At 33.3% G+C, this 27,816-nt stretch overlaps 1 protein-coding gene across 1 annotated transcript in view; it reads left to right on the top strand.

Annotated features, from left to right (window-relative positions):
* DPY19L2 (dpy-19 like 2) overlaps positions 1–27,083 on the top strand; it is a gene marked incomplete at both ends in the record, with an annotated part of 66,316 nt that extends 39,233 nt beyond the window's left edge. The window contains 11 exons of the mRNA XM_084230771.1: positions 5,167–5,226; positions 10,188–10,268; positions 12,614–12,715; positions 13,846–13,917; positions 15,817–15,863; positions 18,465–18,489; positions 19,774–19,893; positions 20,816–20,990; positions 23,870–23,969; positions 25,630–25,755; positions 26,933–27,083. Of these exons, the coding sequence (XP_084086897.1) occupies positions 5,167–5,226; positions 10,188–10,268; positions 12,614–12,715; positions 13,846–13,917; positions 15,817–15,863; positions 18,465–18,489; positions 19,774–19,893; positions 20,816–20,990; positions 23,870–23,969; positions 25,630–25,755; positions 26,933–27,083 (1,059 nt within the window). The remainder of the gene's footprint in view (positions 1–5,166; positions 5,227–10,187; positions 10,269–12,613; positions 12,716–13,845; positions 13,918–15,816; positions 15,864–18,464; positions 18,490–19,773; positions 19,894–20,815; positions 20,991–23,869; positions 23,970–25,629; positions 25,756–26,932) is intronic.
* Between the last annotated feature and the right edge of the window lie 733 nt (positions 27,084–27,816).

Genomic DNA, 27,816 nt, shown 5'->3' with positions numbered 1-27,816 from the left:
TATGAATAAGGTGGGTGATTGGGTTAGGTAATATAGATCTTGATCAAAATATGGTGTGACAATAAAGTAATAAAACTAATTTTCTTGCATCTATTACTAAATTATCTCTGAAGGCAGTTTAGAAAGAGGAGTCCCAAATTATTTTGAGCAATGGCAACATAATTGGTATAACATCTCCTCATGTGAGTTATGTTTATGGAATAGTAGACATTTGTATATAAATTTTGAATGGTTTAGTAAATTTGTTTTGTTACTTTATGTCACACTTTTGATTCCTTATGTCACACTTTTGATATGAACATTCCAGGTCCTGGAATGTTCTGCTATTAGAATGTTCCTGGGATATTCTTTTTCCACAGTAATCAGAAATTATACCAACCACATGATAATAAATGTAGCACTTTTCCATGTATGGCACATTCAGTGAATCTTTTGAGATTGTCCTTATTTTCTAACATTTTTGTTCTTTATTCCTTTTCTTGCCTCATGGTAAGTAATCCCTCTTCTTTCTTTCTTCCAAAACCACAACTCTTTCCAACATTTTGTTAAATTTTTAAAACATTATAAAGTGGAGAATGTATAATGGTTTAATTATTGACCTCCTTTTTATGAAAACTTTAATTTTAAAATTTAAAAATTTTATGTACTGACTTAATATTAACTGGTGTGATAGGTACTGGTTAACGAACTATTATTTGGCAAAAATTGTCTTATTTATAATATACTAATTTTTGAATCTAATATTTGGACAAGATCAGGTTAATCCCTTTGGCTAATTTATATATTGATTTTTCATCAGGAGGCAATAATGTCTGATGTCTTTTTTTATGATGTTTATGATGTTTACATTTACTGCCATATCTATTAATTTAACAAGGATTGCAAAATGGTGATACTCCAATTCCTCATTTATACAGTTCACATAGCAAACATAAAGTACATGTTCAAGTGGAAGGAGTTTGAAAGAGATAGGAAAGTATCCAAAGAATAAATGACCAATTTTTTTTTTTCAAATTTGAGGCAAATTATAAACTCAAGATATGAAGAATTTAAATGAACCCCAACTACAAGAAATTTAAAGAAAGTTATAGTAAGGCACATTGTAACCACATTGTTCAAAGTCAGTGATAAAGAGAAAACCCTAAGAACAGTCGGAGAAATAAAACATGTATAGAAGAACAGAGGGTGAGGATGGCCACAGATTTTTTCATAAGAAAAGTTTGCAAGCAAGTAGACAGTCAAGCAACATTGTTAAAACACTTAAAGTGAAAGATACTGTCAGTATACTGTCTATACTCAGCAAGCATATCTTTCAAAAATGAAGGCAAAATAAAAACTTTGTAAGCATATTTGCTTCTGGTTGCAGAATTGTTTTCCATATGAAAGAGTTATGATATTAGATGTTAATCTGGCTCTACACAAATGAAAGACTCTGGAAATGGTAGATAAAAATAAATATATAAGATTTTCCTGAATTTTGTGACATGGATGAACTTTGAGGGCATTGTGTTGTGTAAAATAAGTTATACAGAGACAACCAATACTGTCTGTGTCTTTTAAAATTTTCTTTCAGCAATGTTTTGTAGTTTTTACTGTATGTTTTTTACTTCTTTGGTTAAGTTTACTCTTAATATTTTATTCTTTTTGATACTACAATATTATAAGTGGGATTACTTTCTTAATTACTTTTTCAAATAGTTCATTATTAATGTATATATGTAACAGATATTTGGTGTTGATTTTCATCGTGCTGCTTTGCTGAATCCACTTAGTAGGGGTGTGTGTGTGTGTAATTTTTAGTGTTTCCTATATATAAGATCATGTCATCTATAAACAGTGGTATTTTTACTTCTTCCTTTCTAATATTTTTATGCCTTTTATCTATGTTTCTTGCCTAAATATTCTAGCTAGAGTTTCCAGTACTGCATTGAATAGAAGTAGCAGAAGTTGGCATCCTTGCCTATTTTCCTAAATTTAGAGGAAAGGCTTTCAGTTTTCCACCATTGAACATAATATTAGCTATGGCACATTCATATATGACCTTTCTGTGATAGTTTTCCTCTATTCCTAGTTTTTTTTTTTAAGGTTTATTTATTTATGCATACAAGAACTGGGGTACAAGCCAGAGGTGTGGAGGGTGAGAGGATTCACCAGAGACAGAGCGGGGAGCAGAACAGGCAGATTGACTGAAATACACTGCTGAGGGGAGCAGCGGGCAAGTCAGGAGAGGTCTGCTGTGCCATGTGGGTTGCTCCCTGGCTGGGGATTGAACTTGTGCTGCAGAGGCTGCTGATAGCTTCTTAGGTTGTGTTTTATTCCCTTGCGCCACCAGGGAGGCCCTAGTTTGTTGAGTTTTTATCAAGAAAGGCTATTGAGGGCCTCCTTGGTGGTACAAGGGGTTAAGTACAGCACTATAAAGCAGTCCACAAACTTTGCAGCATGAGTTTGATGCCAGGCTGCCCAGGGAGCTACCCACATGGTACAGCAGACCTCTCCTGTCTTGTCCGCTGCTCCCCTCAGCAGTGTATATCAGTCAGTTTACCTGTTCTGCTCCCCACTATGTCTCTGGTGAATCCTCCCACACCCTGCACCTCTGGCCTGTACCCCAGCTCTTGTATGCATAAATAAATAAATCTTAAAAAAAGAAAGACTATTGAATTTTATCAAATTCTTTTCTGCACTATTGATTGTCAAGTGGTTTTTATTCTTTATTTTGCTAATGTAGTGTATTACATTAATTGGTTTGCATGTATTGAACCATTCTAGCCTTGCAAAGATAAACCCCACTTGATCTTGGAATATAATACTTTTTTACGTGCTCTTGAATTTGACTCGCTAATTTGTTGAGGATTTTTACATATGACTTAGAAGCAGGTCTTATAAAATATGTTTGGAAGTGTTTCTTTATAATATTCTGGCAGTGCCTCCCTGGTGGCTCAGCGGTTGAGCACTGGGTTGCGAAGCTGCCCGCTGCAGCAGCCTCTGCAGTGCCAGTTTGATCCCCGGCTGCCGGCGAGGGTCCCACATGGCGCGCAGACCTCTCCTGCCGTGCCCGCTGCTCCCCTCAGCAGTGTATTTCGGTCCTTCTGCCTGCTCTGCTCCCAACTCTGTCTCTGGTGAATTCTGTCACCCTCCTGCGCTTCTGACTATACCCAGTGCTTGTATAAATCAATCTATCAATATTTATAATGTTCTGGCAGAGTTTTAGAAGTATTGGCATTAATTCTTAAATATCCAATAGAATTCACCCGATGACTTCTGGTTATAGTCTTTTCTTGAGTAGTTTTGATTGCTTATTCAATATCCTTAAGTTACCAGTCTATTTTGATTTCTTACTTCTCATGGCTCTGTCTTGGTAATTGTGTTTCTAGGATCATATCCATTTTTACATTTTCCAATTTGTTGAAATATGCTTGTTCATAGTAACCTCTTATAGTTTATTTTGCTTGGGTTTAGTTGTTTCAGATGGGAATATAAATGTGGTTTCTATTTTTTCAACTTGATTGGGAGCAGAAGTTCAGTCCTGACTGATTTTAAATACTTATTTTTTGGGTGAAATATTACCATGTTTATAAGAATAAGAAATGAACAAAAAGTTGTACTTAGAAATTTTCACTGCCTGTCATTCCTTTCACCCAATTTTCTTCACCTTTCATTTCACCGTGGACTTATTTCTTATAAGTAAAAAATAGCAGTTTTTTTAATTTACCTACTTTGTTGTTTTCTCTCTTTTGTATTAAAATATTTTATATGCATTTTTTAAATATATCTTCTTACATATGTTAAAGGTAATGTACTAGAAGCAGTCTTTTACACACTGACTTAAAAATTTATGCTCTGGCTATCATTTCATACCTGTTCATAGAATTCATCCTCATTCCTTTCTATAGTTTCATAGTATTCCTATGTTCCTGATCCTTAGATAATTCAACTACTATACTTTTTATATTTGGGTAAATTTAGATTGTTTTCTGTATTTCATATATAAACAATGTATTTTCCATCTATAATCTGGTACCTCTATCTTTTCCTATTGTTGGAAATACAGGAATCCTGCTTCACCTCAGGAAAATCTAAATAATACCCAAGTCTAAGAGTTCAGTTTTTTTTATGGGAAGTTTCTTTCTCCCATTCTAAATTTGGGAATGAACAAACAATTTATCAACTTGTAGAGATGTTAGAAAGGGTATTTGTAGTTGCTGAGTATTTTTTGTCAGTTTATGTTGCTATAAAAAAACACTGTGGTCTGGGTGACAAAAACAGAATTTTATTTCTCACTGTTCTAGAGGTTGTGAAGTCCAAGATTAAGGTGCCAGCTGCCTTGGTTCTTGGTGAGGGCTTTCTTTTTGGTTTGCTGACAGATGCCTTCACTATATCTTCACATGATGGAGAGAGCTATCTATCATTTCTCTTAGGTCTCTTCTTCTAAGGGCACTAATGGCATTCATTATGGCTACATGCTGTGTAGCCATACAAATGCCCTGTCTCCAAATTCATCACTTTGGGGATTAGGATTTTAACACATGAACACTCAGTCACTTGTACGGAGAGTATGGTTTTTGAGAACCCCCAAGTTTTTGCATGTGTCTCAGTTTCAATTTCTTGCCTTTCATAGTCCCAAGCCCTCTTCTGCTGTCCTCCCTTTTAATACAAGTCCATTGTTGCAAGCTCCTCCTACAGTCCTACCAGTTTTTCTCCTAATTAATGTTTTAGTTTTTTTTAAATCATCTTCTTTTCTTGGGCACCTGGCAAGTTCCTTTTCTTTATTTTAATTTCAGTTAGACATCTTTAAAACATTTAAAAATATTTTTTTTGGGAGTTTAGAGAAGAAGGATTTTTATGTTAATTTAAATTACCCACTAATTTTCCTGGGTAACTTATATATATACTTGTGTGGATGTGCCTGCCATATGCCAGTTACCTCCTCAGAGAAGCTGCCATGCTTAAGATACCCCAAGAAACTCAGTGAGAAATTAATTTTTCACACATAAAAGTATTAACTCTCAATCTAAGGAAATTTACCATGTTCAAATTTTGAAAAATCCACAGTTTAAAAGGAAAATGGTAGGTGATATCCATGATGGAAGGGGGTATCCATATAATTTTTGAAATATATCATTCATATGAAATATAAATGCTAATTTTCCATTAATATATGTATTTCAGGTGATTATTCTAAAGAGAAACAAAATTCAAAGATTGGGAGTTTCTGAACTCAACTTTTGGGTAAGGTTCTACATTTTAAATACTTATTTCTATAAATTGCATATAGATAATAAAAACTTTGATTGATTTAAAGTTACTTACATAAGGTAGGGAATATTCCTTAGTAACATCTACAAGTCATTTTCAAGAAATTAGTTTGTTTCAACACTTCTCTTCCTTTCTCAGCTCTATCTTTTTTTTTCATATTGCTATACTTACCCTACCCTGCATTTGCCTTTTGAGTTTCCCTCTTTAGATTTAATACACATCTCTTCAAAATAACTAAGTTTTGGTGCTTTCCCCACTTTATTTTTATCTCTACATCTATCCATCACTTATCTGTCCTGCTCAGACTCTATTGTTTCCTTTTAATATTTCCTACAGTCTCCTAACCGCTTCTTATTCAACTCAGTCACTGCCTAATCTTTGTTTGACTTCTTCCCAAATATACAAATGGGTGGCCAAGTTACCTCTAAGTTTATATGTTTTGTTTTCAGGTAAAGTAAGAGAGTTGTAGGTCGACACTACAATTGCTAATATCAAACAGATAACATTCGTTGTTTTGTCTCATTTTGTTTTTGCATCTTTTATGTACTCCTCTGAAAAAATAAAGCCTACCGTCTTGCAGAACTTTTTGCTTACATATTATATATTGATAGAGTAAAACTGGAAAGTGATGGTAATTAAAAGAAGGTATATTTCTACTCAAAATACTAAAGAACAAAATAGAACAAGTTGCCAGCTTCTTATCACTGGAGGCATTTTCCCATTCCTATGGTGAAAATATAGATATGTTTGTGCACTTAAGTTAATTGAATGCAATAATCCCTCCAATATATGATTGTTTAACTTCAGAAAAATTGGGTAATGGTTGTTTTCCTTTTAAAGGATTAAAACAAGAAATCAACAGAAAATTCAAAGCTTTCATTCAATAACTAAATTTAAAAGAAAGTAAAAATTTCAATCATAAAGTATTAAAAGACAACAACTTATAGAACAATGTCCATGGACATAGGGAGTTCTGTCAAAGCTGTGCTCAGACAAAAATTTACTTTTTAAAAATGTTTTCAGTTTTAGATTGGAAAGTAGAAAAATTAAAATTAAGAATTGCAAAAAAAACAAAAATTCTACAGAGAGAAAAGTTTTGATATGATGAATGTTTGGCTATATTTATGCTTTAAAATTGATACAGTGGATACTATCAAAATGGTGCTAAAAGGGTGATAAGGTGGCAGGATCACAATGATACAAGAAAAAAAATTAATTAATAAAAAGTGATGCTAAAAGGAGTTACATTTAAACAATGCAGAAGATATTCAGATTTTTTATAGCTTTGTAAAAATAGAAACAGAAGGGCCTCCCCCATGGCGCAGCGGTTTGAGCGCAGTGCTCTGGAGCTGTCCACGGCCTCTGCAGCCAGGGTTCGATTCCCGGCTGGCCAGGGAGCTACCCACATGGTGCAGCAGACCTCTCCTGTCTCGCCCACTGCTCCTCTCAGCAGTGCCTTCGGTCACTCTGCCTGTTCTGCTCTCTACTCTGTCTCTGGTGAATACTCTCACCCTCCTACTCCTCTGGACTGTATCCCAATTCTTGTATAAATAAAAAAAAAAATCTTAAAAAAAATAGAAACAGAAAAAAAACCCTGATTTGTTACTCCAAATAATTATTTAATTCCTATAGAATAGGTATTATATTGCATATTGTACTTTGTTATAATTGGAAAATTTGAAGACAAGGAAGTTCTTATCTTTTTATATTGAACAGTAGTAAAACAAATACATAGAAAAAAATGTCATATGATTGATCAAAATCTAATTTTAGTATTTTTTACCCTTTAAATTGGAAGGTATTTTCCAAGCCTAAATAGCATCTTTAGGTAGAGCTATCTTTAGGTTCTGTGTACTATTAGCAAAGATAAGTATTTATAACATAAACCCTGAACAAAGATACTTTTGACCTAAAGTTATTAATTTCATAGTTTTCTTCATTAGGAGCATATTCATTGCTTAAAGGGAAATTCCAGTTTTTGGTTGCATGATAATTATTGGACTTAGCTTATGATGAAATTTACTCAAAAACACCAGGGAGATTCTATGTGTGTCAGAGGGATGAGAATCCTTACAAGAAGGGAAATGGAATCTTCCTAGAAATCTAAAGCTCAATGCTGAATTCCGGCACAGACAATATGGGAAAGGCTATCCTTATGAACATAGATTTAGAATTCCATCTAGATTAAATACTTCATGAGTATATGAATATGAAAGAAAAGATTTAGCAATTCAAGAAAAAACATTATGAAATTAAATTTGAATTAATTGAGTTCATCCTAGAAATTCACAAATATTCTGGAAATTCATAAGTGTAAATATCATAGTAATAGATTAAAGGAGAAATATGTTCATTCCTTTAGATGCAGAATGTGAATTCGGTAAAATTGAACAGTAATCTATAATAAAAGCTCTCTGCAAAATAGAAATAACAGGGAGTTTTTCTAAGCCAATAAATTTTTGCACCAACATTGATATTACATGTGTAGTATTTGGTCTTCCATTAAGATCAAGATAAATTCATTTTTTTCACAGTTTATTAAACTGCAAACTAGCATATTACAGCAAGAAAATGAATAACTGGAGTAGGAAGGAAATGGAAAGGAAGAATCAAGATTCATTATGATACCATTATTACATAGAAAACAAGATAACTTTCAGACAAATTATTAGAAAATTTAAGAATTCATTAGCATAAATATTAGATTAGCATTGAGAAACCAACTTTTTATAGTATACCATAAAGGAAGAAAAATAAATAGTATTTTTATAATCTAATGGATACAATATTTATATAGGACATTATTTTTAAATTAGACATAAATAACATCCAAATAAATGGAAAACACACCATGAGGATTCTATTTAATGTCAAGTCTCCCCTGTTGATGTTTAAATTCAAAGCATTTCCAATATTAAAGACTACTTTTCAATGAATGATGCTGGAAGAACTCACTATGTATATGGGAAAAGTCATATCATATACAAATATCAGTTCCCAGACTTGGCCACTGTGAATCTTTTCAAGCTGAATCCTTTCCCCTTTTGATCCGTTAATAATTCTTGGTGTACTTTCTTGTACTCTAAATCAATAAGATTCTCCACACTTATCTTTTATTTTCTTTGCCCCAGCCCTGGAATTTTTCCCACAAGGAGCCCTGTATCCTTTTAGTGTCAAGCAATATTTACAAGCCAATATCTTTGTGGTAAATATTCTCATTACCATCAGTGTGTCCTTACTTCTAGGCCTCTCCATGTATATATGCAGTCACACATATGTGTGTTATATACATTAAATCTTGATTTCATAACTTTACCTCCCATTCTAGTTCAATGCTATAAGAAGACAAGCTAGCAAGTCGCTCTAGGACTCAAAGGAAACAACAACTGATTACTTTCTCCAACTCTTCCACTCGGTAGAAGACTATTTATGTTTACATGTCCTAGCCTTCCACGACATAACATAAATATGCATAGGTAGAGCTTTCCCCCGTCTCCAGGCACTCACAGAGACTGATCAGGAACCCTACCAGTCCTGGACTGTTGAATTGAAGAGAGAAAGGGTTTTATTTCTTGGCTCTCAATTCCATCCATTAGTCTATATGTCTATTTTTATTCCTATTCCATATTATTTTAATTTGATTAGTATACATCTGAAAATTGATCAGTATAATATACCACATCAACATTAGGAAAGATAAAAAAATCATATTCTCATGCCAATAGATACAGAGAAAGCATTTATAAGATATACACTCCATTTATAATTAAAAACTCTCAAAAAAATGAGGATAGAAGCAACATATTTCAACATAATAAAGGCCATACATGACAAACCTGTAGTTTACATCATATACAATCGTGAAAATCTGAAAGCTTTCCCTCTAAGATCAGGGACAAAAAAAGATTGTCCACTTTCTCCAATTCCGTTCAACATAGTATCAGAAGGCCTACCTAGTGCAATTACATAAGAGAAAGATATAAAAGGAATGCAAATTGGGAAAGAAGTAAAATTATCACTATTCACAGATGGCATGATGATATACATTGAAAACATATATAGTGAAGATAGCACTATAAATTATTAGAATCAAAAAAATCAGTAAAGTGGTAGGTTACAAAATCAATATACAAAAATTACTTGTGTTCCTATACGTAAAGAATGAACTAGAAGAAAAAGAGAAGAAAATGATCCCATCAAAAAGAATTAAATACCTGAGAGTAAACTTAGTAAATGAAGGAGATGAAGGAAAATGTACACTAAAAAATATCAAACATTATTAAAAGAAATAGAAGCATAAAGAAATGCAAAGATATTTTCTGCTCATAAATGAGAAGACTTTGCATTGTTAAAATAGCCATCTAATCTAAATATACAGACTTGGTGCAATCTCCATCAAAATTTCAATGGCATCTTCAAGGAAATAGAGCAAACATTCCTTAAATTCATGTAGCACAAAAGACCAAAATAGCCAGGGTAATCCTAATAAAAAAGAGGCAAAGTGATGGTGCCATGCTCCAGGCATGGCTTTCAATTCCATTCATTAGTTTATGTGTCTGTTTTTATTCCTACTCCATACTATTTTGAATTGATTAGTATACATCTGAAAATTGATCAGTGTAATTCACCACATCAACAAAGAGAAAGATAATCCCCATTTTTCTTCATGGGAAATTGAGAAATAGCTTTTTAAAAACTGCTTTATATTCAGGATATAGAAAACTCTAGTGTTATGTATTTTATAGCATTGTCATCAGTTTCAATCTTTGCCTTTACACAAAATTCTCAAGAGGAATATCCTATTTTTAGACATCATCACTACTATGCTTCACATGATTAAAATTTTCTTAAGCCATTTATTGATATAATTGAATATTTAAATTGGATAATTTGTATGTTTTTATTACCTGATTTCTATCTATTTTATTTTCTAGCTAATTCAAGGTTTAGCTTGGTTGTGTGGAACAATCATTTTGAAATTTCTGACATCTAAAATCTTAGGTGTTTCAGACCATGTAAGTACTTTCTGTTAAAACATAAAAATTCCTATAAATATGTAGTTGGATGAAAACTTCTATTTTCACCTGTTCATTTTATAGAAGTTGAGTGCCTTCTTCCTTATCCCTTCCCCTCTGATCACTGCTACAACTTCTTAGCTCGTTTACTTATTTATGTCCCATATGTGAGAAACTTTCAGTAATTGTCTTTCACTTTCTGACATTTTGCTTAGCATAATCATCTCAAGTTCTGTTCATGTCTCCACAAGAGGCAAGATGTCATCTTTTTTGGTGACAGTGTCTGAATTTTGGTGTGAACCTCTCTCACAGAGAGCCCCTCCTAAGTGCAGGAAATTCTCGCAGGTGTCAGATGGGACTTGACCATGGGGAATAAGCAGCAGGAACAGACCCAGGTTGTTTTTCTTGCCTTTGGAGAGTACATTGTATGAAAGACCTTAATTTCTTCTCTTTTTTAGTGGCAGAAACATTGACAAAACTGTTGATCAACCTGTTGGTACTACATTTTTAAGAAATATTTGGTGATGCTGTACTTTTAATAAACCAAAGTTTTTTAGTGGTAATACTAATTTAATTTTTTTAAACCAGAAAGATAATCCATATTGATTAATACAAAAAAAAAAGAGAGAGAGAAAATGCCAGCAAATAACTAACTGAACATTTGGTTCAGGAATGAAACTTCATAATCCTACTGTATAGGTTTAGAATTACTTAACCCCACATTCAGAATAGACAGAAGGTTCTTGAGTGGGAGTTTTCAAACATTTATTAAACTTGACGAGGTAGGGTTTGTTTTACAAATTAAGAAGAAAACACAGTAGTTCTTGTTTCTACTGAGCTTAATATAAATCGTGAGCACACTGCAAAAAACTGAAAGCTTTGTTTCCATTAAAAACTATCTTTTTTTTAAACTTCCTTTATGAAGTCATTTGAGCAAATTTAAATGAGCAGAGACCCCTGACTACAGTTAGTGCCTGCTCTTTCAAACATTTAATACCTCCAGAACTTTTCAGGCTCATCTGAGAACCAGGAAACTCCCAGACTGTGGTGAATGTTATCATCAAGCTCTAGAGTTCTTAATGTAGAGAAACCGACATGATAGCATAACCATTTAAGGCAGAAGAATTGGGAGGAATCATGTTTTAAATATCAAAATATTTTTTCTCATCACAAATTCTCAAAAATATTCTTTCACAAACCAGATTCTGTTCTTCCAGTAGGTGGTGATGTGGGGCTAGTTTTGGAGTTTTATTTGTGAAGATCTTGAATGTCTGTGGAGAGAAGGCTTCCCTGTGGGAGTTTCTTTCAGCCACCAACTCAATAGGGAGAGCGTCAACCTGGACCTAAACTACTTCATTGTATAATCTCCCCTTATTACAGTCCCCTTATTGTTCTCAATTTGAGAAAGAAGTACATGACACCAGCTCCCTTCTCCATGCCCATCTGCAGATATCTGTAGTTGGTTGCATCTAGCTCTGAATACAGACTTCCCTGAGTCACCAGAGAGTGAGGGGAGGGGAATCAGCCTATTACATTTGTGCCTACTGAGTTTTGGTGGCACTTAGCTTTGGCGGACTGTGTAACTTCTTCTGTCTTCTGAAGTGGAGTTTACAGGAGCCCTAGAGGTGTGTGTCTCCAAAGATATGGTCCTTTCCCTACTTATTCCGGAAAGGTGCTGCAGCCGTGTGTCCTGTTTGGTGTAGTTATAGTGGCAAATCTTGTGTCTGGTAGCAGTAGGGACAAAGGCTTGGCACCGGAAATAAATTTGCCTGCTTCTCCAACTGGTGAGGGGAGAGGCTCATCTTGCCACACTATGCCTGCAAAAAATCGCTTGCTTTTAATGTCATATCAAGGCATCCAGGCTTAGGCGGGGGATGGGGAATGTCTTCCTCTTCTCTGTGAAGAAGCTTGCAGGAGTCTTAGAACTGTGTGCTCCCCCAAAACCTGGCCTTTTCCCTGCTTGTTCCCCATACTGTGTGGTGGTACTGGTCATCTACTCTGCCTCGGCTGTATTTACAGCTCTGCTTCCCTCTTCTGATTCTTCCATCCACACAGACACTTTTGTCCATCCACCTTCAAAAATGCAGGTATGTGGGTCATCAGGAGCCCTGTAGTGACAAGCTAATTTGAAAGGCATGAGATATTTAGTTGATTTCTCATTCTGCTTTATGGAGATATTTTCCTGACTTGGCTCATTTTGCCATTTCTGGACATGTCCCTTTTTTTCAAGATCATTTATATGCCTTGGATTTATCTGTTTTATAGACTTATTACTGTTACATCAAATCAGTTACTGTAGGCAATAATTATTTTTGTAATTTTAATTCATTTTGCTTTTCTACCAGATTCGGCTGAGTGACCTTATAGCAGCCAGAATCTTAAGGTATACAGATTTTGATACCTTAATATATACCTGTGCTCCTGAATTTGACTTCATGGAAAAAGCGGTATGAATATTTTTTTGTTTTTTCCTTCTTTACAGGTATGATGAATTTTTTTGCTCTTAACTTTTCACTTTAATTTGAAACTCAAAAACTTTCATTTAGGAAAACCCAACTTATTTACTTTATCATTTTTTTTAACTATGATTTGTACTAATCATATGACCTTATCTGTTTTCATATGTGTGAAATCTGTATACAATGATCTCTGTTTTAGAGTCCTCGATGATGGTTTAAATCAAATAGTCCAGGAGAGTACTTAACATACTATATTCTGCATATTAAATTGTTATTATACAGTTGTTAATAATTTAGATCACACAGAGATGTGGAATCACTCAGGAAAAAATTCCAAATTTTTGTTTTGTTTTTGAGAAATTCAGGTTTATTACATTTAATACCCCAAATATTACAAAAATTTTTAACAAGGTGTTGCCAAGAAAGGTACACTAGTAAGTTTATATTAATCTATTATCTACCCAATCAGTCATCCATTCTTTCAAAACTATAATTGATCATTATCTGTGAGGCAGTTTTCTGTAGGAATACAAAGGAGAAAATTACTTGACTCATGCCTTTACAAATGATATAATTTAGAAACATGCTAAATTATTTCCATTCACAATGATAGTTCAAGAGAATTCTTTAGTTGATATTATTTCAGTACTTTTTCATTCATGCTTATAAAAATTACCTAGGCCAATTTTTTTTCCTTGTTTTTCTTGTTTCATGAATGAGAATAATGGAAATTTGCAGCCCAGAAAGTGATTACTTGTAACCCAGAAATCAGTAAACATATTTTAAAACTATTTAATATTGCATAAATAAAAATAAGAGCAAAATCAAGAAAAAAATAACATGTATAACTAATTTCTAAATTAAATATTTTTTATATTTTAGAGCTATTTTTCTAATTTTGATTTTTTCCATTAGAACATGAAAACTGATATATATATGTGTGTGTGTGTGTGTGTGTGTATATATATATATATATATATATATATATATATACACTACTAACAATAGATATTTTTACCTTTAAGGAACTTTATTGTGAATTTCAATATGACATAGATTTTTTCCATTTATTGTAAAATTTAATAAATGGCTATCTTGAATAATTTGCTATATTTCAGACTCCACTGAGATACACAAAGACATTACTGCTTCCAGTTGTCATGGTGACTACTGGCTTTATCTGTAGAAAGGTATTTAAAACAATTTTATCATTTGCTTTGGGATTCAAGATAAGAACTATAATAGATTATTGGTAATAGCTCAGAATTCTATCTTATTTTTAGGATGGATTGTTCTCCCTAAATAATGGTTTTTATTCAGATCTTTCATTATCTAGTAGTATTTGAGATATTAGAAAAGATACTCTTTCAAAGGAATTTATCAGCTACCCACTTGATGCTAAGAACTACATTAACATTGTTGGTACATTGGAACAAATAAGACAGGTCTGCTCTTATCTTGGAACTGATTGTTTGGGGTGGTGGAAATATTAAACAAATAATCATACACTCGACTAAAAAATTACAATTGTTATAGGTGCTATGAAAGGCAAGTACAATGACAGCTTGGTTTCTGTCAAGCAGAAGAAATAATTTTTAAAATACTATTGACAGATTTTCTTGATCTGGGAGTGGTTAATATGAAAGTCTGTTTAAAGTCAGTGGAATCCTTAGTTTTTGCAAATTTGAACAATCTTTATTTATATTGTTTACACATTTGTAAACACCTTTGTAAATACACATTTGTCTGTACATTTATTTTATACTTTGATATACACGTCAGTAGCATGATTTCTCTACCACCTCTAAATGCTGTCCTGTTACAACCAGTTTTTTATGTTTAAAATCAAATTGCATATCTTCTCTAATTCCAATTCCTACATTTTTTCCTTTGTTTTCTTCTGGAATATGAATAGTTTATGAGTGAGAAAGGCATGCCCATGCACACACATCCATACTTACAGCCACTAAAGCTTAACTCCTTTCTGCTTCCATGCAAACCCCTCAATATTTATTTGTCCTATTTTTTCCTGTTTTCAACTTCAAGGATACTTCTAAAGGTCATTTAAATTTTCTCTTTTGCAAAATCACTTCTGGAAAGGAAAGAAGGAAGGCATATTTAAGTGTGCTTTTCCTGTGATTCTATCAAACCTTAAACTCTGATAAAAGTGCATATTCTTTTAACTATACACTCAAATAGTCTTTTGTCTGCATAAGTAAGAACAATCTCATTTAAGTAACTTGAAACATTTTTCCATGTAGGATGTCATGAATCAACTAGTGAAGTAAAAAATCCTAAACTTAGATTTCACTATAAATTAGAATATATTTTCTCATCATTTATCTGTGTAAACCATACTGCCTCCTTGTGAAAACTAATACCTCTTTCAGCCCCACATCCCTCCAATACAATATAAATGTAAACACTAGGAAGGTGTTTTTTCACATACAAAACTTAGAAGGTTAGAGCTTGAATGGACCTTAAATATGCCTTTTTAAAATTAAGGTAATGTTGATTTTTATAACATTGCTTATGTTTTAGGGGTGTAGGTTCACACTTCTTCAGATGTATGTTACTATACCATGGCTACCATCAAAATCCCAATAATCCTCCACCCTAGCCCACTGAGTCTCCTCTCTACTTTGCCATGCAGAGTCAATTGGCTGTCTTATATTCTAGGGTTTATTTTGGTGTAGTTTTGTCTGTTCCTTTGCTTTGTTTCTTTATATTTCACGTGAGTGAAATCATCTGCTATTTCTCTTTCTTCTGACTTATTTCATTTAGCATAACCCCTTCCAGTTCCATCCATGCTGTCACAAATGGCAAGATTTCATCTTTTTTGTATAACTGTAGATTTTCATTATGTATATATACCACATCTTCTTTATTATTTTTTTAAAGAAGAGGAAGTTATAACTTACAAAAGTTATTTGCCTGGGACCAAGCTGAGATAAATCTGTTCCTGAGGACTCACTCTTTAACAGTAAAAATACTTCTTTTTAGTGGGGGTGTTTAAGTTACTGAATTAAGAAATTTTAATTGTGACATAATTCCCTAGAAATATTTCATTGATTTGATTCTATTCACAGACTTTTCGTGATATTTTATGTGTCTTATCTGCAAACACTTATGTAAGGTAATTATATCATAGTTTTTAAAAAAACATACTATATTCAATTGTTAAATAATTTACTACAATCTTAATTTTTCAAATGAATGTACATTAATCTACAGCGTTATGACTAAGAAAGGTGATATGAACCAAGCTTTAAAATTTTCCTTAAAAAAGACTGAAGTATTATTTTTATGGCTCACTCACATATTTGGACTTATTTTGGAGATGTTTATATTCATGAATTAACTGAAGTTAAAGTTTTCTTTTGGTGATTTTTTTTTTTATGTTCAGAGAAAGTATAATTACTTGTTTTTCTAAATATTTGTGAAAAATTTTTCTGCATTATTGTCAAAACAACACATTGCATCACTTTTTTGTAGTTTTAGTAACGTCACTAGAATTAAGATGTCAACATGTATAAGAAAAATAAAACTCAAATCACACATTGCTACAGGACATGAGATTGTGAAAACAATTTCCTTCTGAGGGAACTCAACTCAAATTACATTATTTGTAAATATATGATTATTTTTGTTGTACTTAATTAAACTTATTTTTAAGGCAGTTATAAATTTGTAGAAAAATTGTGATGATAATGCAGTTTTTTTTAACCAATCGAAAATTGGAATTTTTTTAAGTAAAAATAGTTACTTATTTTTATTTTATTTTTTATATATTTTATATATTTTTACATCATTTTTCATTTTTGCACAATGTATGCTTTTTCATCTTGGTTATAGTCCCCATACAATTCCCATCCCCCTTATTTTGACCCTAATCCCTCCTAGCCCCCCCAGCCTCCCACAGCGTGCCTCTGGCTTATAATTGCTTGTTGATTTTGATTTTCACTTTCTTATAGTTATTCATTTTCCTGGTCCCTTATTTAAGTTTTCTAGATTCCTGCTATGAGTGAGACCATCCGGTATTTTTCTTTTTCTTTCTGGCTTATTTCGCTGAGCATGATCCCTTCCAGCTCCATCCATGTTGCTGCAAATTGCATGAGTTTATCTTTTTTTGATTGCTCAGTAGTATTCCATTGTGTATATGTACCACATCTTCTTGATCCAGTCATCTATTTGTGGGCATTTGGGTTTTTTCCATAGCTTACCTATTGTAAATAGCGCTGCTATAAACATAGGGGTACAGGTGCCCTTTTTTTTGTGGGACCCTCACCGGCATCTGGGGAGCGAACCGGTGCTGCAGAGGTTGCGGGCAGCCTCACAGCCCAGTGCTCAACCACTGTGCCATCAGGGGAGGCCCACAGGTGCCCTTTTGAATTAATGATTCTGTGTCCTTTGGGTAAATACCTAGGAGTGGAATTGCTGGGTCATATGGAAGCTCCATCTTTAGCAGGTTGAGGAATCTCCACACAGCTCTCCACAGTGGCTGGACCAGTTTTCACTCCCACCACCAGTGCAGGAGAATTCCTTTTTCTCCACAACCTCACCAACATTTGTTGTTGCTAGTTTTTTTTTAATATGTGCCATTCTCACCGGTGTAAGATGGTATCTCATGGTAGTTTTGATTTGCATTTCCCTGATTGCAAGTGATGCTGAACATTTTTTCATATGCCTGTTGGCCATTCACATTTCCACTCTGGAGAGGTTCCTTTTAGCTCTTCTGCCCATTTTTTGACTGGATTATTTACTTTGTTTTTGTTGAGACTCTTCAGCTCTTTGCAGGTTTTTGTGATCAGTCCTTTATCATTAGTGTTGTGTTTTGTTTATATTTACAGTGAAGAGTTTTGTATGGTTGTCAGAATTAGAATCTTAATGTACATTTGTTGAAGTTGGTTCTAAACCAGCTTCCTCCTTTGTTCAGGTCAGATAGAGTCTAGGGAAATGTGTCTTGACTTTTTTTTTAATGTTCTTACATTTAGAACTCTGAAAACTTACATAAGGGATGCATGAAGGGGCCTTGGGATATGTAATTGGACAGCTGAGGAGGATTCAGGGATTCATGGTAGCTATCTTCACATGTTGAAAGGACTTAATGTGGAAAAGGACAGACTTGAAGGGGCCAATGTGTGGAAGAAAATTTAGCTCAAAATAAGGAGATCTTCCTGATTACATACCTGAAAGTGACAACTCTGTGTCTATATATGGGCAGAGGTATCCTCTAATTCACAAAAATAATATATGCTTTTAGTATATATTCAGACAAAAGAGAGTATCAAGAAAAGAAGGCATGTTTCCCTCGCTTAGAATTATTCCTAGTTGGCACTGATTGCTTTGTATGTATCATTCTAGAAAAACATATAAAACCAATATATATATATATATTTTTTTTTACTTTTATTATGTATTTTTAACTGAGGAAATATTAGGGTACTCACATCAGGTATTACTACCATAGTACACCCACCACCAGCTCACCCATATTCCATCAACAATGTTTTTTAAAATGGACCATTTTTGTATGCCTTAAATTGGGGATCTGTGAATCATGTCTCTTAGAATGTCGTATGATTTTTTATTGATGTTATTTAATATTCTTATTGTAGACATATACATCAGTAATTTAGAGAAAATTTTTTTTAAATCTAAGAACAGATATTTATTTTCATGTAATCATAGTATAATGTACATTCAATAAAGAGAGAATATTTTTGTTTTATTTCAGAAAGCAGCTCCTTGAACATGGTGAGGTAAAGCTTTCATTTTGATCTCTGGTAGATATGTGCATTAAATTCTAATTACAGGATAAGTTGTAGGGGTAAACCTTGCTGCTTATGCAACATCAGAAGTGCTTAAGTGGTTTAGCCTTGATATTAATCTGCTGATGCTTCCCTCTTTAATCTGCTCTCAATTTTGAGCAGTAGTAAGGATTTGAAAACTAGAAGGCTTATTTATGACCATGGAGCAGAATTAAATTACCTTCATTCATTTGTTCATTCATTCATTCAACAATAACATGTTAATATCTAATCCATTGAGAAAATCAGGGTTACAGCCCCTCAGAGCAGGTTCCCATCGCCCTGTGAGCTGTAGTCTTCTGGCATAGATAGACTGGATGATCAGTTACAAGCTTAGTGGTGTCATAGGATACAAAGGATTCTGTAGCAATGTTCTTGCCCTCAAATAGTATAATTTTTCAGTGGAGACATGCAACAAATAAGACAGCATTTCATATGGCACTAAATTATTTTGTGGTGTACAAAGACCTGCATTTGTGTCATATGTTATGCTATTTAATTTTCATAATTAAAGACTCCTGAGTTAACAGTGTTTTATTTTCTTCAGCAGTGTTCCTTAGGGGTTAACAGCTCAGCAGATGCTTGCCCTGTCTGTTAGTAAAGTTTTGTTTGAAATATTTACACAGTGAAGCTATCTTAATAAAAAAAAATTCTTTATAATTAATACATATATTTGTATAATCCAATCCTGTTAAAATGAGCTAGTTTATGTTTTGCTCTGATTTTTGTTGCTGATAGAATGACCTGTAAATTTGTGAAGCATTCCTTACTTCCCTGTGTCTGTGGCTTACTTCCTCACTTTGTACCGTCCTGCTCAAATACCTCCTTTTCAGTGCGACCCACCCAGGGGATCCTACTTAGAGCGGCAACTGCTTTCTCCTGCGCTAGGTCTCCTTTCCCTCTCTCTCTTCTTTGTCCCTGCACTAACCACTTTCCACTAGGCTGCATAATAGATTTACCTTTTTGTTTTGTCTATTTTCTGTTACCCCTCACTAAATGCACTAAAATATAATTTCATGAGGGCAGAAATTGCTTGCTGTTGTTTTGTTTACTACCCGAAACACCCAGAAGAATACCTGGCATTTAATAAATCTTTGTTGAATGACTGAATAAATAGGGATAAATGTATTACTAAGTTAAAAGATCCTCATCCTATTGGATGATGATAATTTTAATATACTTCATTAATTTTAAAATATTTCAAGTGATAATATCATTTTTTGTTTGTTTTTATAGCTAATTTTTCACACATTGCAGTTGTTAGCATTTACTGTCCTTGCCATTTTAATTATGAGACTGAAGCTGTTTTTGACACCTCACATGTGCGTTATGGCTTCCTTGATAAGCTCTCGGCGGGTAAGGTTTTCATTCTTGTATAACTATGCTGTAACAACTATAGCAACTGCAGTGCATTTACCCTGGCTTTGTTGAGTAATCCAAAGCATAAAAACACTAGGTGTTTTTATTTTGAAATGACTTAAAATGTTAGTCCATGATTGACTGTAGAGTAAGAAAAGCAACTCAAATAGCTTTTTCAATTATCCTAGATTTTACTGTTTGTTTGTTTTTTATGATATATGATAAAGTACACTTCTCCCTCTGTTAGTATCCTTTCACAAACATTGTTTTCTGGATTTCCAGTCTGTGCTAAGAGTTACTTGACCCACCAAAAATATCCTAAAGTGCTCTTCTAGTACTAGTGTAGATGCTGTAATTGCTCTTGCATTGTCCTTTTTGTTTCAGAGAAGCCTAGATAAAGTTGTCAATTTTGTGGTACCATTATTGTTATCTCATACACAAAAGAACTAGACAAATAGCTACATTTCTGGGACCAAGGTACTTCTAGAAACATTTTATTTTTATTGAGTATCTTGTCTAAGAATATCATAATGCTTATTTTCATGAGAGGAATAAATATATCAGTACTTGAGGGGTTTCCCTAAATTATGTCCATAAAAGGCAGACAGATGTAAAGGATTTAACTGAGAGTGTTTCAATTTTGTGATTTCCTAATCCTTTATCAGTACTAGAAGGATCAGGTAGTCCTTCTTTAATTCTTTAGAAAGGAAAGAAAACTCCATTTTTAACTGGGCCACATAATTCCAAGTATTTGCTGTTTTTAAACAAAATATATGATGATGATATTTCTATATACAATAGTGTACTAACAATATGAAATGATTACCCACTTTGGTTTCAGTAGTAAGGTGAAATTTAATATTAACCCTATAGAATTCTTCATATACTAATTATAAATAAATGGTTTCTTTCATTATAGCTCTTTGGCTGGATTTTTAGCAGAGTTCGTTTTGAGAATTTTATTTTTGGCCTTGTAGCAGTGATGTCACTACAAGGCTGTGCAAATCTCCATAATCAATGGAGCATAATAGGAGAATTTAATAATTTGCCTCAGGAAGAGCTGATACAATGGATTAAATACAATACCAGACCAGGTGTGTTGCTATTACATATGACTAGTTTTATAACCACGTAGTATGTAGTTATCCTTTCTTATATGTGTGTATATATCTATTTACAACATAAAAATGCATGTATAGTCATTCACTATTTGTGAACGCCCTCACAGATTTTGAACATGCTAATTTTAATATATACACAAAATCAAGCCTTCTCAAAGAACAATTTTGTACCCTCTTTAAATCTCTCCTAGGTAACTGTTAACATCAGGAATTAATGACTATTTGCAAATTATATGCTGTAGATGTCAGAGATAATTAATAATCAGTATTTTAATCTTAACAATGACAAATCAGAAATAAATCTTTAAAAAAATATTTCACTCCTTGTGAGGCTGTTAGCGAAGATCCTTTTGACCATGGGCAGTTCTCATAGACCGATATCACTTTAGGCCATGCACTAATTATGTAAATTCAGTCACATGTAGAAGAGTTAAAACTTTGGACATTATGTTTTCATCACTAAATAATTCTACTTTTAGACACTCAGAAATATTCCTTTGAGCTTACCTTCTTTTCTTCCCATCTTTGTCCAAAACCACTTCAAACAGATTGACATTCAACTTTCAAACATCACCACTTGTAATTACTTTCCAAAGAATAAGCATATTCTACAGGGTTCCTTTAAGTAATCTATAATCTTGCCCATGATTATTTTGGTATTTACTAAATTTGTTAATACAAGTTCTTCTTTATGGTTTATTTAAATTTATCCTGTAGCTCTTTGAGTTGATTTCTACTTACCTCTTATTTGATAGTCACTATTTTACTAATTATCTTTCATAAAGGTAAAATTTTTTACTTCCAACTCAGATATTTCATTTATATCTTTTAAGGACATCTTTTAGCAACAGTCACTCATCATTTAGAGCTACCAGGCCAGTTTAGTCAGAATTTTTGAATTATTCTTCTACTGACATAACTTTATAGGAGTATAGGTAGGCACTACTTTTACTCATCTTTCCCCTCCTCACAGTTATTTTTCCCAAGCTATAAAATATACTGGTTCTTTTCAGCTTATCTTATTTTTTCCCAGAGTCTATTTTGGGCTCCTGGCAAAGAGAGCTTACATTTCACAATTTATCCCTCTCAACAACTCCCACAAATCCCTACCTCATTTTTAGCTGCTTCTTCCTTGATCTTACAGATCTGTTCTATTCTCTTTTTCCATCCCTCTGAGTTCTTCATAACTACCATGTTTATTGAAGTAGCATCAAGTTTTACAATATGGGTGGGACTAGTGTTACATTGTTGCCCACCATGAAGACTGTATAGTTTGTGCACTGTACAAAGATGCTCAGTTGAGAGGAGAATTGGGAATTGAAATGCAGTCTATGGCTCACTTACCACATCATTAGTGAGATTTTTCCAAATCAGAAGGGATACATTTTTCGAATACCTGCAGCAGACCAAGTGGAGATTTCAGTTTATTTATAGGAAATTATCTTACTCTACCCCTGTTGCATTTATATTTATCTCAGCACCAAGAGGAAAAAAGAGGGTAAGGAGTATTTCCCTTCTCTGCCATAGATGATTTCTGCTCAGCATCTCCAGCTCTTGCTGAACAGACCTACCTAGTTTCTTCTGTATAACACTGGCTCTGGACTTTGAGTTCCTTGAACCCAAGATTATCCAACCTTGGTCTTGTGTATTGCAGAAAATTTAGCAGCTTCTAATCCCTCTACTCACCAAATGCCAGTAAATCTTCCTCTTCCCTCTGCCCCCATTGTGGAACCAACTAAAATTTCTCCAGAAATAATAAGTATGCAGGAAACAAACTCACTCCTGGTAAAGAACCATTGCTTTGATTTACCAGCTTTTCACCACTAATTATGAAATCTTGCAATAATAAATACATATTTGTACTTCAGTTGATTTACATATTTTTAAATTTAAGGCATAAAAAGAGATTCTTACTCAGCTACATTTATAATACTTGTTATATTTGAAAGTAATATTTAATTATTTAAATTAGGTATGAATAACATGCCTTGTCCTTATTAGTGATATTATTAGGCTAATTAAAATGACAATAACCTTCATAATTATGTAATCATTTATTATATAGAAGTGCCAGAAGGCAATCGTTTGATAATCAGAGAGAAAACTGAAACAGAAGCCAGGTAGATTTTGGTGTATCCGTATTTATCACCAAAGGCAATTCATTTACACATGCCATTATTCCAAAAAGTACTACCAGCAAGTAATGAGATTATTTCATAAAATATATACATTATGTAAATTCAAACAGAAACCAAGAAAACTTAAGTATGTGTATTTAAAGATCTGAAGCAAGAAAGCCAAGTTTTCCTCTGGCAAGTCCTCAGAACTGCAGTTTATAACCCACAAAAATCATTTTAGAGGTACTATGAGACTTGCCCTTTTTAACAATCTCTCAGTTCCCAGCACTTTAAATTATTGGAATAATATATGAAATTTATAATTCATTCCTAGTTCTATGTGGTTTTGCTAGTACCACATAATAGAGTGCTTGAATGTGACAGCAAACTGCTGTGAAGTGGCTTAGTAGGTGGGCTCTGATAGTTTCTAACTATACAATCTTGCTTAAGTCACTGCACTATTTCTCCAGCTTCCACATCTACAAAATAATAACAGTACCCATCTCATTAATTTAATCCTAGTAAGAATATTTAGCACAATTCCCGGTACTAAATAACATTTAACAAAAGTTGGCTATTATTATAATAGACAATATTTAAAAATTGAGGTGAATAAAATGAAAGATGTCACTGGTTATTATTAAATGTATTTTATCTTAATTTGGGTTCAAATATCAGATAAAAGTTCTGAATTTTTTGAAACATGTTTTTATAGGATATAATCTTGTTTTTCAGATGCTGTTTTTGCCGGTGCTATGCCTACAATGGCAAGTGTCAAGCTCTCAACTCTTCACCCCATTGTGAATCACCCTCATTATGAAGATGCAGACTTGAGGTAGGCAACTAACTGAATATTTCAACCAAACATACAGCATAGTGACTCTTAGGAACAGGGAAAAATTTTTATATAAGCACACACACATATATGCTCTCATCTGCATGCTTATGCTGGAAATTAAAAAAAAAAAAAAATTGTATGGGTGGCCATCCAGAAATGACAGTATGTGCCTGTTGACTTTAAAGTAAGTTTACAAACCTCTGAAAACTGAAAAAGCAAAAGTTACTTTCTCAAACTGAAAAATGTGCCACATATTTACAAATTGTGTGTGTGTGTGTGTTCCAAAAATTTTTCTAAATAGTTGTAATAGAAGGTGGGATGGATTTGGATCATGGCCGTAGTTTGGGAACCCCACAGCCCATCTAGGTGATTCCAAAAGCCATTCTTACTTGTGGCCAGTGACTGTTTCTAATAGATTAAAAAAGTACACAAAATTTGCAGTTAAATGCTTTATGAAGACTTAGGGTGGTCTTTTGCTAGCTGATTAAGAAAAATTAGTTTCCATTAAAGTATAGAAGTTTTGTTTTCATTAAATGACTTTAAAAAAGTATTTTACTTCTATTGCTTCTCAGCCTTTTGGCTAAGATCAAGTGTAAAAATTATTTTACTTCTAGTAATTGTCAGGGCCATCTTTTCCTTTGACTGCACTTTTGACCTATTGTTAAAGGTAAATTTCTTAATTAAAATTTTATGTCTGGTAATTGGACATCCTGTATGCTTGAAATTCTAAGAAATGTTTAAGGCGTACATGATAGTGTACTCAGTATTTCATAACAAATTCCCATTTAGGGCCAGTTTACCTATTGTACCATACTTTAGGGAATAGCCCTGATTCTCAATTTTCTTTTAAGGACTTTTCTCTACCTAACAGCTACCTTAGATGCCCACTGTCTATCTGTGCTATTTGCTATATTCAGCTTCAACTTGTGCTTTTCAAAGATGCTGCAGAAAAAATTATCTACTCAAATTTACATTTTCACTATATTCTGTCTCTATCAGGATATGCCCCATGACTAGATTATGTTATGAATTATGCAAAGCAAATTTTATATTCTGAACAATTTTTCTGCTACTCAACTCTAGACTCAAAATTGGTTTATGTACTAGAAGTCATCACTCAGTATCTGTGGGTATTGGTTCCAGATCCCCCATGTATACCAAAATCTGCAGAAGTTCAAGTCCCTTATATAAAATGGAGTAGTATTTGCACAGAACTTATTATACGCATCCTCTCATATACTTTAAATCATCTTTAGATGATTTATAATACCTAATAAATGCCATGTAAATAGCTATTATATGATATAATTTAGGGATTAATGTCAAGGAAAAAGTCTGTACATGTTCAGTACAGAAGCACCTCTTGTAGGCCTAATGGCATAGTACAACTAAGTACCTACTTTTGATCCATGGTTGGTTCACTCCAAGCATGTAGAACCAGGGGTTGTGGGGTACTGACTGTACACACACAATTCAAATTGCTGTTAAGTTTTAGCACATTCAACATTCAACAGTTTCAGCACATTCAAATACTGACACATATATATAAGTATTTCACCCAGTGAGCATTGAAATTTGAATTTTCTAGCCAAATTTCTTTAGCTCATTCTATTACAATTGATTTAAAAGTCTTTTAATCTTTTGTTTGAATATAAAGGGCTCGGACAAAAATAGTGTATTCTACATATAGTCGAAAATCTGCAAAAGAAGTGAGAGAGAAATTGTTGGAGTTACATGTGAATTACTATGTTTTAGAAGAGGCATGGTGTGTTGTAAGAACTAAGTGAGTATAAGCCTATGCTATATGATATAGTATACTTTTAAATAACAAATGTTTTATTTTATTTTGGTAATTTTGATTTTTTTAAGAATATTTACTCCAAATAACTTCCATTAAAATATTGCCCTCATATTTCTTTAAATATAATTTCATGTTAGAAAGTAAAGTTACACATTCATTTAAGTAGAATTTCAAAAAATTAGTGTCTTGACTTTTCATTTTCATTTAACATGTGCTTGTTTATATTTTTATTTTTTAAACATTCTTGTTTATTTTTTCCACAAAGGATTTCTACCTTTAAGTGTGCTTACCATAGCTTTCCCACCATCAAAGTGCCCACAGTCCTCCACCACACTGCACCATGCTCTGTCTCTAAAACTGAGGCTTGCAGTGGGGAGGAGGAAAAGTGGAGAGCAAAGGTGGAGGGGGCACAGTGGACTATAATACAGCACCCATAGGTGCCTATTGGTGGGTGTGGTATGGTAACATGTCTGAAGAGGTGTGATCCTGTATTTCTGAATCATATGCAGTATTGTGAACCAATGTTACCTCAATTTAAAAATTATAAAATAGGGCCTCCCTGGTGGCACAGGGGTTAAAGTCTCAGTGTTACCAAGCTGCATGAGTTGGTTCCCTAGCCAGGGAGCTAACCCACATGGCGCAGACCTCTCCTGTCTTGTCTGCTCTTCCCCTCAGCAATGTATTTCAGTAGATCCACCTGTTCTGTGCCCCACTCTGTCTCTGGTGAATCCTCTTACCCCCTGGAACCTCTGGTATACACCCCAGTTCTTGTTTGCATAAATAAATAAATCTTAAAAAAATTGTAATGTAAAAGAAAACACACATTGAAAAAGAGAAAAGGAGGGGAGATCTGTGGAAGTGTGTGTGTGCGTATCTATAGAGAGACATAGAGATATATCGTTATTGCACCTTTATCAATAGCACATTTCATTATTTGATTAAGTGAAACATGAAAATGCAATTAAGATACTTAAGTTCATTTTTGTTATCCCTGCACTTGTTGAAGTTACGTGTTTTGAAATGATGACTGAAAATCTTTATTTAATAACTTAGTCTCTAAAAGTTTAAGAGATATTTTACACCTTATGTACTTTCTTTAATATGAATGCATTTGAAATATGAAGATAGATATATAATGTATATGTATATATTTTTTCAGACCTGGTTGCAGTATGCTTGAAATCTGGGATGTGGAAGACCCTTCCAATGCAGCTAACCCTCCCTTATGTAGCATCTTGCTCAAGGATGCGAGGCCTCACTTCACCACAGTGTTTCAGAATAGTATGTACAGAGTGTTGAAGGTTAACTGAGAATAAGGATATCCATTACACTGTGGTGCAAATAAGTTCATCAATAACAATCACTTTTTGGCTTACTTACATTACTAAAAATCACCAGCTTTAATAAGGGACCCTTAAAAAGAAGGTAATAAAATTTAAAGTTTTTCTGATTACTAAAAGGTAAATTATTTCATTGTTTTCCACTGAATGTCAACCTTATTAAGATTGTCATATAAATAATTAAATCATCTCCTATTGCATAATCAAATGTTCATTTTGAAGTTTTAAAGAAAAATGTATATAAAAGAACAATGAAATTTAATAAATCAAAGATATTTAAGTTCTTATACATAACTAGGTGAATTGCTTCAGATTTTCTGTGATACCAAGATGTACCAGCTCACACTCTTAAAACCACTTAGAACAGACCAGTGCAGTTTCTTAAATGGCATTCCCTTAAGATCCGGATACTGATCATACCGCCTTTACCTCTGTGAGGAGATTTCTTTGTACCATGTGCCTAGTAAGGTTATTTTTTTCTTTTACTAACCCTCAGGAAATATCTCCAATAGCTTTTTAATAACTTTTTATCATTTCAATTTTTTAAGCAACATCTTACATTGTAATGTTTTAAATCTCTTGAAATTTATCTACCTAACCAAATAATTATTTTCCACTGATCTCTTTTCAGTATCAATGGAACAGATTATTAATCTGTCTTCAGAATCCTGTGGTGTTTCTTTTAACATCCAGGAAAATTAAA

This window comes from Talpa europaea (assembly GCF_964194135.1).
Source record: "Talpa europaea genome assembly, chromosome: 3".
Taxonomy (NCBI): Eukaryota; Metazoa; Chordata; class Mammalia; order Eulipotyphla; family Talpidae; genus Talpa; species Talpa europaea.
Note: the sequence above shows the minus strand (reverse complement) of the source record. Positions and strands in the feature narration are given on the sequence as shown.